The sequence below is a fragment of the Fulmarus glacialis genome, unplaced genomic scaffold, assembly GCF_000690835.1.
Source record: "Fulmarus glacialis isolate BGI_N327 unplaced genomic scaffold, ASM69083v1 scaffold25792, whole genome shotgun sequence".
Lineage (NCBI taxonomy): Eukaryota > Metazoa > Chordata > Aves > Procellariiformes > Procellariidae > Fulmarus > Fulmarus glacialis.
Window position 1 is genome coordinate 1 of NW_009196331.1, and position 13,623 is coordinate 13,623.

The window sequence follows — 13,623 nt, forward strand, 5'->3', positions numbered from 1 at the left end:
TATGATTCTATGATTCTATGATCATAAATGGATGTTCCTCAACTTCCAAATGTCCTGTTCCAGAAGTAGGAAACACAAAAGTTCTCCTATAGCACATTCTAAACTGTCAGACTTTAAAAGATAAAAATATTTGCAAATACTGCCGGGTTGGTTGTTTTTCCCCAAGTATTTCATGAAGCAAAAATCACACATTTAACATCTCTACCAACTGTAGGCATAACAGGAAGAACATTACTTAGACCCACATGGGAAGAAAAGTGTCAGATGAAAGATTTCCATGGCTTCAGGAAAAATAAACAACAAACTCTTTCTGGCACGCAGTCTGCAGAGATCCAACTTCGATTCAGCCTGACAGAACTGAAGAAGTTTATATGATTTCTCCACAGTCTCCCTACTACACTTTCAAAGTGCAAAGTATGTAGACCATGTCTTCAGAGGATACCACCAACAATCTTCAGCTTAAGACACTAGGGCATTCAACTTACATGCAGAATATTTAAATGTTCAGAGAGTTCTGCATGACAGACAGCAGCTTAATCATGTGCCATATACATTTCATGGCATTTCTTTACAACTGAATTGTAAGAACAAATGTTCCATAGTAGACTATCCTGTACGTTGATTAATACCTTTGTAGAAAACATATAACCTATATCACAACCACAGACTATCCGATACTGTATCCTGAATATTTATTTTGATTCATTTTGGTGAGGAACAGGATTATACTTAGTAAAGTCTATAAATTTCAAACACATATCCAATTCTAAACTTGTAAAGATATCTTCACTGTGCATGAGCAGTTAAGCAAAATGTTCTCTTGAAACAACTGAGTTACTGAATAACAAACAATACTGAAACAAAACGGAAGATCTCTATTACCTCAAACCTGACTCTCAGTTGCTGACAAATAATTCAAGCTTTCATTAAGCCCTAAAAGATTTGCTTCTCTGTCAAACTACAGCAAGATCATCAGCAGCATAAAGTTCACATTCACATCCAAGTGTCAACTAAAATTATTCATTTTTCCAGTGAAAGTGGAATCTATGTTATCTTTCATTGTGTTTAAGTTAAACTGAGTGAATTATATTCCTATGGACTTCTAAATTATTTTCTTGCATATCACTATTTTATATGAGTATTTAGAAATGGCAGTCGCCATAGCAACTTCATTTGACACTTGCATAACCTATTTGTATGTGAAGTAAGAAAGACAGACATTTTCAGTTTCATATAATAAAATGCCTTATGGGTTTCATTAATAGTATTTGAAAAGTTGTGTGCACTCTCTCTGAAGTTTTCCTGTTCAGAGTACATTTTAAAATGATATGAAAGTGATTTCATTTGTACATACCTTGATAAATTGAGGGGTAGCTAATCTAACTGTGGCTACAAAGCAAACTTTGTCTTCATATAAAGGCCGGTGCGACCGCTGAATAGTTCCTTCAAAACCGTTGTGCGCTGAGTTGGGAACTGAAGGAAGATAGATGAGGTCAATACAGATTACAATATAAGCATGTAGGAAAATGGCAGCAATATCAGAAGACAAAAGGCCCAATATTTATCTATATGGTTTGCTTATAACTTAACATGCATTAAGAAAAATGCTACATATAATATATACACATATATGCACAGGAATAGTTGTACAATAGTAATGGGAACACACCATCAAGTAACTTTCTCAAAGAATTAAAATTACAGTTAACATGATATTATCTGTGACAAAGCAGTTTTAAGAAACTACTAACAATTCTAATCCTTCTTGGTAACTACTAAAAATGACTGGAATACATCTTCTTCAAAAATATCTTTAAAGTTTCTCTTTTGTACCAGCTTTTGCTAACTTTTTCTTTTGAACTCTGAGGTAAGTATTTCTCTTCTAGGCTTCCATCACATTCAAACAACACAAGCTGAAGACAAAACTGAGAAACAAAACAGTCAAAGGCACAACAATTATGTATGTGGAAGAATCAGGACACCAAGCTGAGAACAAACAAATTCCACTTACTGAATCACAGAGATGGATGGAATCATAAGGGGGCAAAGGATGGACTAGACCTCAAAACAGATTAACCTTATCTTTCATTTCCAGCAGATATCAATTTAGTTTATCTTTACTAAGCTCTAATGACGGTGTCTCCAAAATGCTGTCAGGCTCTTCCAAGCCTAACTGGTTTTAGTTCAACTCTAGATCAGAACTTCTAGTGAAGTTTCTCTATGTAATTTGAGCTTACAGCTCCTTGCTCTTCCCATCAGAAAGAAAACAAGTAATTTCCTTCCTCTTTACCTTATCCCTTCTCCTTTGTTCTTCAGAGTTTATTTTGCCTTGTAAGTTAGTTTTTTAAATTTCTGATTGCTTTCATTGCTCTATTCTGAACTCTCTCCAACTGCTTTACTTACTCCCAACAAAGAGCACCAAAAACTGGATGAGGACATATGGGTGCTAAGAAGTGCAGTGGGATTATTTCATGTGGTTTAGACTGTATTTTAGAATGGCTTTTGCATTTTTACAATTTGGTGATTGGTCATGGTGATTTGGTCATGTTCAATTTACATTCCACACTAACTCCTTTTTCTAAAGGACTGCTATCTAGCTGACTGTAACCTTTTCCCGTGTTCATATAGTTTGTGTTTCCTAAATGTAGTAACTTGCATTTGTTTTCAGTCAATTTGTCTGGGTTTTTTTTTCCCCCAAAATAATTTATTTTCTAAATTTGGGGCTGAATTCTTATCTTGTTTTTAGTGTTCTTGCATCATTTCATGACTGCAAAGTATGTGCCATTATTCATAACATTAATGAAAATACCGATCAAATCCAGAAGTCGTCCATGAAAACTTTGACGGTGAACATTGGTAACCTTTCCAACCAGTTTCTGCAGCTACTCTCCAGCAATTTCAATTAATATGTGCTTCCCTCACATGTTTGTGAGAATAGAATATGATAACCGTCAAAAGCATATTAAAAAAGTTAATCATTTATTTGTGCTTTGTCCTCTTATCCACACAGTGTGTTACCCTTTGGTAGAGGAAACTGCATTGATTTGATGCTATTTCTACCTGAAAAATCCACAATGGTTGCTATTCAATTTCTTGCTAGCTTCCTGAAGCTCACATATAGTATAATTATTTGTTCTGGAATATTTCCCAATATTGAATTGCAACCGATAGGTCTGCAGTTTCCCAACTGCTCCTCTTTCCAAGACTAGCACCATATTTGGCCTTTTCAGGCCTGTTTCTTGTCTTTCCTATAATATTACACACCTGCATTTGGCACTAAGACTCAACCACTCCCCATTTTGTGAGAAAAATACTGGTATCACATAAAAAACCATAGGTTTTTTTAAAGATACTGGTTTTGATAATATCTTTGGGGCTGATCTTTATGAAGATCTACTACTGACCACGCTGTACAACCCATTTGTCTGGCTGACCAAATAACACGCTGCTCAAGTAAACAGTCAGCACAGGCTGGCCAAACAGATTAGAGATGTAGTACAGAGGAATAAAATTAGTATGTAATTAATAAAAATAACTTCCATGGAAGGGAGAAGGAACTCAGTGCGGAAAACTGTACCGGCCCATCCACTCATCTGAGTGGTAACTCCTGTCAGTGAAAGCAGAGAATTGAACTGGGGAGGGGAAACCTACATTTTACTTCCCAGCTCACTGCATGAGAACTGCAGGTACTCAGTACCACTGATCTTCAAGTTACTTAGTCACCTGCTTAAGTATGGATTACACTTAACTAAATTCAGGCTCTTTATTTTGAAGCATTTGCTTAAATTTCTCTTACATTCTTTTAAAAATGTTTTACAAGATACCAGTTTTCTTTAATGGAAAGCATTAAGCATAATTACTACATTTTGCATTCAAACGCACAGACCTGTAATACCTGATAGCAGTTCTCCTTCTTTTTCATTAAAACAATATAGAAGTGATATAACTCTCCTTCAAGCTTTTCTTCTGGAAGACTGATTTTAGTCCATCGTTAAGTTTTGCACAATGGTCCCAAGCCTGTTTAGCTGTGAAGCTGCCTAAGTATTCCACTCTAACATCACTGAAATGACTTACCGTTATTCAAACACTTGAAATTTCCTATAAATTTTACATATTCATATGTAGGTTGCTCTTTTGGATCTATTGTTCCTCGCAGCATATGGCAACAGAATTCTAGTTGATTTTTTGCTGAGAAAAGAATAAACAAATTAATAGGCTACATGTTTGATGAAGCACACAGGCAACATGAAATGTAACGCAGGAATAATTAAGCTGCATACTTAATGAGATACTGTAAGTGTTGTGATTACAAATGGCTACAGCATCTGCTTTTAACCAGTGTGATATTAACTAACCTAAAGAAGAGCAGAACTCCTTTAGAATTGGTGCATGAAGGGCCTGAATGCTAATGACATAGAAAACCCCTGAAAACTAGAGCTATTTTAAAGAAGCAGCTGCCCTAAATTTAAGTTTACTAAAGCAGGCACTTCCAAAACCCATTAGGCTGCTATGTTTTTATTCTTGCCTACTGCTACAACCATCTAAATAGAAGCTATACAAACAAGACAAACATTTCTAATACATGGGAAAGTCACAGAGTGAAATGCAATGCAACGCTGAAAATTTTACTCTTCGGGGAGGGGGGAAACAAACACAAAAAAGTGCTTCTTCAGGGCTCACCCGAATGTTTCTGCTTAAATAACACTGGAGGAAAAGAACTGATAACATGCAATACAAAGCAGATTATTTTTAACACAACTATCGTACTGGTTTCATCTGGGATAGAGTTCATTTTCTTCATAGCAGCTCATACAGTGCTGTGTTTTGGATTTGTGACTAAACCAGCACTGATAACACAGGGATGTGTTAGCTATTGCTGAGCAGTGCTTACACAGTGCAAAGGCCTTTTCTGTTTCTCACACTGCCCCGCCAGCAAGTAGGCTGGGGGTGCACAAGAAGCTGGGAGGGGACACAACTATCCCTTAGTTGACCTAAGGGATATCCCATACCATAGGACATTGTGCTCAGCAATATAAGCTGGGGAAAGAAGGAGGAAGGGGGAGACATTTGTGCTTATGGCATTTGTCTTCCCAAGTAACCATTACATATGATGGAGCCCTGCTTTCCTGGAAATGGCTAAACACCTGCCTGCCGATAGGAAGTAGCGAATTAATTCCTTATTTCACTTTGCTTGTGCACGTGGCTTTTGCTTTACCTATTAAACTGTTTTTATCTCAACCCCCAAGTTTTCTCACTTTTACCCTTCTGATTCTTTCCCCATCCCACTGGGGGGAGTGAGTGAACGGCTGTCTGGGGCTGAGCTGCCTACCAGGGTTAACCCGCAATAACTACTTACATTTTAAGTATTCTGGTGTCAATGAATCACTTTCCAGCAGATGAGAAGACAATATTTTATAAATTTCTGAATGTTCCCCCTCTGGGATAAAATTAAATACACTCTGATCCACAAGATCAGACTGAAAGAAAAAGATTTAATAAGCATTAAATTAATGCAAGACATACAATGTCACAAAGCCTACTATTTTAATGCAAAACAATTCCACAATTCAGAAGAACATTACTGACTCAACAAAGCCACCTGCTGGAATACACATGAATATTTTGCAAGAAAAAAATCTCACTTTGATCTGTCTTAATTTTGACACTGCAAACCATTTAATGAAAAACACCATGAACATAACAGACATACGTAACACATTAAAGTACAATGGCGCTTGTATTAACCTCCCTGGGATGCAACAATTCCAAGTAAAGGAGCATTTTAATTAGAAATTATAGGGTGTTGTTCTAGGGCACTGTAACCCGTTGGTGGCATCCAATACATTGAAATGATATCTTGGAACAAAAGACAGCCCCTCCCTACATCATATAGGTTATTATGTTACCAATAATTTTATCTGATTGCAATTGATTTTATAAATACATTTTATAATCAGTTCTGCAACAATGTACACAAAACTGGGAACAATAAAGATGAATGCTATAAAATTGAACAACTGAACAACTGATTATATGCATAAATGCATTCGATTAAGTATTCAGAAAAGGATCATAGAATGTATGTTTAGAATGTATAAATCACACCTAAAAGCAAAGAACAAATGTGCCTCTGAGAACTTGGTAAATTCTACTTTTTTTTTTTAAATCACAAGTACCTGTACATTTTTCAAAATTCTCAGGCTGATATCATGCATACCTTAGGGGAATTTGTGTTTTGCAGAATCATTTTTTAAATATGCCACTCCAAGTTTTACAAAATACTCTTATCACAGTAAGACAACTAGCCTTTAACAATAACTTGTCCTTCTCTTCTAGAAAAGAACTCACTGTTTCACTCATCAATTGTTTGCATTTTTGAGTACTAATTTGCCTCACTTCAGAATAACATTATTCAAAGGTAACTTTAAAAAGCAGAATGTTAAATTTACCAGTGAGCAATGCCACAGGATTAAAGATGAGTGAATGTGATAAAACCCGAAGTATATACCTAGCTTAAAAAGCAGAACCAGCAGCAATGTATTTCTTACAAGAGTTCTTTGAAAAGAAAGGAGTAAAAAAGTAGTTTAAAAAAATTCCAAGGATATAGCTCTTTAGCAATACTCTTCTGACTCACGTAGAGGCTGTGACAGGCATGAACTCTAAAGGGTCTCCTGCAGTCAACTGTGTTATTTCAGCTATGTTAAAGAGAAACTGATGCTAGCCTGGCACTTCATAATCCTGCCTAACAGAGTGCCAACTGCATTCTGTATTTCCAAAGGAAACATTTAATATAGGAGACAGACCAGTAGGAAGGAGTTGTGCTGAAGAAAAAGCAGAAGCATTAAAACAAAGCATAGATCTGTTCTATAATGCCAAAAAGGCTAACGATTAATTAGTACTCATAGCAGAACCCCATCCATAGACAAACTGACATGTTACTGAAAGCAATTTGTACTTACTGGCAAATGTTCAAGTAAGGGAGTTATACTTTCAGACACATATATTATATTTCCATCTGTCATAATTGCTAAAAAAAAACCATCAAGAGCCTGAAATTAAACATAATGGGCAGTTAAATAAAAAGAAACAGAGCATATTAAAAATGTTAAGCTATATTCAACACGGAAAATAATTTAGACCAATGTAAGTTTAGTTTATTATAAAAATGAGAATGCCTTTCACTACTAAAACTTCTTAGTCTTGCTTTTACACTACGAGCATTACAATTCCCATACTGTTCTGTTCTTAATAATCTGTGGTTTCAGAAGCAAGTCCATATACAGCTAGCCACTGTTTCCCCCACCTCCCACTCTGCCCGCCCGATATTTTTAATTCCATCACCATTTTAAACATCAGAAAACTCAGAAAAATGAGCTAGAGACAAAAGTAAGAAGAGGTGGAAAAACTAGGGAAGAACAAGTAAAAGAGGTGGTGAAATCAATGAATTTCAGTATTTAAAATCTCCACATCCCCAATCTCAAAAAAAGAAACTTGTAGCAAGATTTTATTGACACTTGAAAACTGTGAGATACAGTTCCGACTGCCTTATCTTCTACTTAACTCAAACTTATTGCCACTGAACATAACAGAACTATCTTGTAGTTGAACACTACCAAACATAAAAGCATGACAGAACTGCATTTCTAAATAGGAAATTTTAAAGCTCACATCTTTGAAAAAATTTCTTCTATCATATTGTTCTAGCTTTACAGTCAGTAGTTGCAGACATATTTTGTAAGAGGACTTGAGAAACACGAAAAACAGCTACAAAAAACCTTGAGAAACAGAAGCAACTACTTCACTAACTTGTTGGAAAAAATATGCAAATTCACCACAGAGGATTTTTTGAAAATTTTTTAAGTACAGAAAATCAGAACTTTTTACTTTTTAAATCTGTGCCTCAAAGAAAAGGTTTAACTATGGAATAAAAATAAAAAGTGCTTGTTCATGCACTTTAACATTTTTCATTTACCTATTATTAGAAATCGTTTCACTAACAAGATACAAATGACTTATCCTCATTTCCAAGGAAATGATAGCTTATACTGAAAGTTTATTTCTAGTAGTAATCCACCTATTTATGTAATCTTCTTTAGCAAAGTAATGCTCATGCACCATTTTTGGAATGTGTAATAAGCAAAAAAATCAAACACTTTATTGCTCCCAGGTTACATGGATGCGTTGAGCCTTTTTTTATAATTAAAATTTTAATTTATGCATAACAATTCTTTATTTAACTAGTACCTTCCTTATGTTGATAATTTAAAATATCCACTTTACAGTAAATATGTTCATTTGTGGACTTGCTCTGTTATGATGTTTTATGTAATGGAAAATGCAGTTAAAAGAAAAACTGTTTTGAACTACACTGCATACATACGAATTTTGACTGTTTATCTTCATGAAAACGTATAGTTACAATTAAAATACAAAAATAAAAAGTTATGTTATCGAACTGAGAAATTTCATTATGGAATGGCTCCCTGTGAAGAAATATTCTACCCCCAGAAAAACAGAAATAAAATACCTCTAACATTAACTGTGTGAACTCTTCATTACTAAGGAATGTTGGTTTCCAGTCCTGTCGAATCTCACTGGCATCTGATTGTGCAGTAATTTCTACAATCAAACATATATACAATATAAGGATTCACACTTCCAAAAGCCATCATTTTCCCACTGAGCTACACATACACAGTAGGCAACAGCAGAAAGTTCTCCAGTCTCCTCTGTTGTTCATTCATTACATATAGATGTTGTTCCTTAAAAGAAAATACGTCTTCTACCCTATGTCATAATTAGATCTGTCTTCTCTTTCCTTCTACCAGTTTGTGCTATAGTCCTGCCAGACTTCAAGGTAATGCTGAAGTTAATGACAGTAAGTAATGGATTTTGACAATGGAAAAATACTCTTTCCTCTGAGACTATAATGAAATGTTTTATTGAGAGTGTTGTTTTCAAAGATTTAGAAAGCCAAAATTCCTGATCAGTTTAGGTCATTAAAATGCCTAATCCTCAAGTATCTTGGCCAATCCCGGTCATTGTAACCTTTGCACTAAAAATTGTCACTGTCCTTTCTCTTCTTTCCACTCTTTTCTGTAAAGAAATAAGGTTACATTAAAAAAAGAGCAGTTTTTCAACACTGTTAAGAGCTTTATGACAGACTCCACTGCAGAATTACTGTCCAATTCGTACACAGAGATGAATTTTGAACAGAGATTCCTGTAGGACTCCTGTAGAGAAACACATAGATTAACTTCCCATACATAGGTGAGAGAAACAATGGCTGCTAAGCAAAACGAGACCCCAGCTTCTGAAAGCTGATGCTTCCTTACCAATTGATAACTGAAATAACAAGAAGCAAGACCGCGTAGTACTTCAGTTTTGATGAGTAACAAAGGCATTACAGAAGTTCTGAGAACAACCTTGAACAAGTAATTGTGAATCAAGTTTTTAGATGAACTGAAAGAACCAAACCATTTCTTTAAGGCTTTTGATTTCTAAAGGACAAGTCTGTACAAAGGCCGTAAGCTAGTTTGTTAGTTAAGATGGCTCAGAGAGCACAGAAAACCTGGAATTGAGTTAAATACGCAAAGGGCTGGAACAGTTCAGAATTTTGGTTCCCAGACTGAAGGGGGAAAACTACAAAAATGCTTTAGACTTAACTAAAGGAACAGTAAACAACAGCAACGTCATTCAAGAAACTGGCAAGAAGTGGAGTGCCGCAAGGAGAGGGGAAAAAAATATCAACAAATAAGACAGACCAAAATCTCCAATGATCAGATCTCACAAAAGACATAAATTGATCAGGCTTTTGCTATCTGTTTTGAAATGGTATCACAGAGCAGTAAAAGTGGGCTGGAGAACAAAGACAACCTAAGTATAACCCTAAATCTAACTTTTCAGTCAGAACAAATATATTGAACACTGAGGGGAAAGTCAAAGGACACGAAAATGAAAACTTCTGCCACCAAAATAGAGGCAATATTCAAGGAAATTAGTGCATTCAGTCGACAGGACACAGATAATCTCCACTTTAGAACTGGAAAGTCTGATTCATTGGCTCATTCTGGTCCATATAACCATCCTACTTCAGAATTAAAAAAAAAAAAGGTCAGTCTGGCTGCTGCAATAGAAAGGATCTATACTAAATAAAAGCTTAAGTTCATGCCTTTAACGAACCATTCTGAATTATCTTACCACAAGTACAGGTGTTCTTTTACACTTCCCGTAATTAGAACAACAAGTATGATATTGGAAAACAGAGCCAAAGTAACATGGAAAGAACTTGTTCCATTTGGTAACTTCAGAGAAATGCCTAAAAATTCTGACAAAAGGTTGCATTCAAAGATAAATTCATTTCAAAGATAAATGGCACTGAGGTCATGTTCCTGAGCTAGATACCACACAGAGGAGCATAACCAAACCTGCACATTAAACTCCAGTCTTCAAATCCTGGATCTGAAGCAACCCTGCATCAGCACTGAGCATCCTCAAAAGAAATTGCCAGCTGGGCCAAGATCTGTAGCGTTTATCTGTGGGTTGTATGAATATCAGTCTACTAGTTGTAATTATAAGCAGTGAAATTCTTCAGTATTTCATAATTTTCAAAAATTCCTTGTTTACAAATTCAAAGGAAGATGATAGGTAGTATTAGCCAAGGAGAAGCTCTCAGTAATATAATTTCAGTGTGTTTAGCCTGCTGTTTTTTCCCAATGAGAAACAGAATTCACACTGGCCAATAACCAGCTCAGATAGTTCATCTGGAACTGCTGCCAGAATACCAAGTCTGGCTGATGTGGAAATGGTCCAGAAAGAACCAGAAGCAATGCAGTTAATCAAAACCTGGTGGCTGAACACAGTAGGATTTTCAACAATAAAGCAGCTAATAAGCACTGAACAATTCATTTATTGCTAGGGTCACTCTGCTCTATTGTAACAGATCCAAGCACCTCAGGAGGCAAAATATGCTTCTGACCTTTGCCAACATTTTGTCCAAAATATTCTAATGTAAACCAGTGCAGAGCAATGCTAGTAAGCACTGTCAGCCAGAGATTTAGAGACCTTAATACAATATATGCAGTCACACAAAGCTGCACTCTGTCCCACCAGGTGAAGGACCAAAGTGCCATGCCCTAAAAGGCACCCATCTCCAGAGGTGCTTTTTTCCCCTTTATCCTAAAAAAATAAAAAATAACAATAATTTAAAAAAAAAAAAATCTCAGAAAGCACTTTGAAGAAAAAAGCATGACTGGTGCTGCTGGCTGGCTAACACACATTTTCATTCTACACTCTGTATTTTATGATAAGAATCATCAACACAAGATAAAGTGATTTTGAAACAACCAATTTTCACAAAGGCCTTAGAACCTATAGAACTGACTTCTACAGAAAAGGAGCCTTCATACTGCTTTTCTTTCTGTTATGAGACAAACGTGTCTCAAAGAATTAAAACAGCATAATCAATACTTAATTGGCAAAAAAACCCCAAACCTATGAATTCTCACACAAATTATTCCTCCCTTTCCATTTTAATTGTTATGTTTAGCCTTTTAATGGCACTATTCAGTACACATCTGGTGCTCCTTAAACCATAACACTAATGTAATAAACATGCTAGGGTATGGAAAAATATTTGTCATACCTTAACATACCTTAAATTGACACACATACTGTTGATAAATACATACCTATCCATCTATTTAATAGCTTTACTTATTTTATTTTATAAACTTGTAGCTGCTTCTTTTGTCCCTACTGCTTTCTATTTAGTATGCATGCTCAGAAATTACTCAGGGAAACGGGTTAACTAGCGAAAGAGTTCATTTTCTTGAATTTTTACTCTGCCTTTTGGGAGTGTGAACCACAAGGTGCCATATTAAGAACAAGTGTAGGAGCAGGAACAGGGATTTTTTATATACATAAATATCAAACAGCCATAAATAAGTGTACATTTGGTGGAAGAATTTTTTCGTGACAGAAATAACGATCTGTAATGAACTTCAGTACAACATATCTGGGTACATCCCACCATCAGCTGGTACAAACAACCAGAGAAACAAAACATAGCAAGGATGTTCAAAGACATTCATCGTTTTGACATTTCGCATGACACTTTACAAAACAACAAACACACACTCATTGGCTTATACATCAGCAGATATGTCTGAAAATTAGAAAGTTCAGCTAAAAGCATTTATAGATTTTCTGGGTTTTTTTCCCAGCCAAAAGGAAAAAGAAAATGCCCATGCTCCTGGTTTGTATGCCCACTGCATGCCACCCTCTCTCATCAAACAGCCTACCCAATAACACTTGCTGGAAACCACAATGCCCTATCGCCTTACCATCTTTGTTAAAGCAGATAGCTGTGTAGATACCTGACACGAAGAGAGGGAGCATTAAGTTCCCTTGGACTAGCTTTTTCAGTGATTTATCTTGCTTTATATGAAGCTTGGAGAGACAAACCAACTGTTCAAACCAGTTTTATCTAAACATCAAAGTAAGTACTTCCAGCACGTACTTCCAGCAAATACTTCCACTGAAATGGATCCACAGTCTTCCTGTGAAGCAAAACTTTGACAACTTGCACCTTATGAAGCAACTGTATTCTAAAGGCGTCCATCCTTTAAATCCAGACCTTTAGGTCCAGAACAAAAAACCTCAAGGTTTTTTTCAAAAATAAATGCTTCTCCTTATGAAACTGACTTCTTTGACAACTATGGGACAAAAAAAATCAGTACTGGCTTTTGCAAAACATTAGCAAAAACACAGTTGTATCTCTGCTACCTAAATTATGATCTTAAGAATATCTTTCTTCATGAGCTCTTTACTTTTTTTTGACAATTTCCTTAAAGGAGCTGCAAAACTGCTAATGTTTTATGTAGAAATCATTTTAAAAAGTTAAGAATTTACAAATTTTTTTAATTGTTACAGATAATTACCTTTGTGCTTCCGTAAAAAGTCAATGCTTTTCTGCAGTACAGTGGATTTATCCATCTTCCGAGCATTACCCGGAAGCATGGAACCCAGCTCTTTGATAAGTACATTAAACTGATCTCGACGTTTCTTTTCAGACTTGTTTCTAGACACTCTGAAAAACAAAACAGAAAATGTTTTATAACAACTATGAAACTTTCTTATAATAAGCTGCATACTACTGCCAGGTTCCTGATGCAAACAGCCCCTTAAGAATTTCTGCTGTGAGAATTGTCACAAAAACACCTACTCCATATCTCAGACACCATTTTTGAAGAGTTGCTTCGTCCTTCTCACGGAGGGGTGCAGCGAAGCCTTTGGAATAAAGCTTTTACAAATCATCGAACCACAGTTATAAATACAAAATATCTGAAGAATAACAGTAAAAGAAATGCTGTTGAGTAATATGGTTATATATAAAAGAAACACATTTTTATTGTTTAGAAATCACCCTGGTAAGTTCAAGTGTACAAGTATAAGACATTTTTTAGCTTTAAAACTTTAAAACTTACCTTTTTGCTTTATCTTTGTCATCTTCTTCCACCAGCCCATCAAAAATGCTTCCATCATTTCTGAAAGAAACAAAAAGAAATAAATGTTGGAATGTAAAATTTCTCTCATGTGCAGTCCAATCACAATGAAGGGGGG

At 35.6% G+C, this 13,623-nt stretch overlaps 1 protein-coding gene across 1 annotated transcript; it reads right to left on the reverse strand.

The window, feature by feature from the left end:
* Positions 1 to 1,350: 1,350 nt before the first annotated feature.
* On the reverse strand, positions 1,351 to 13,547 carry LOC104072654 (circadian locomoter output cycles protein kaput-like; the record flags this gene model as incomplete). Its single annotated transcript, XM_009572177.1, has 7 exons — positions 1,351 to 1,473; positions 4,075 to 4,188; positions 5,357 to 5,477; positions 6,960 to 7,049; positions 8,528 to 8,619; positions 12,942 to 13,090; positions 13,488 to 13,547. Coding segments are annotated over 7 exons (749 nt in total), but the record flags the coding sequence as incomplete, so codon positions are not given.
* Positions 13,548 to 13,623: the final 76 nt, after the last annotated feature.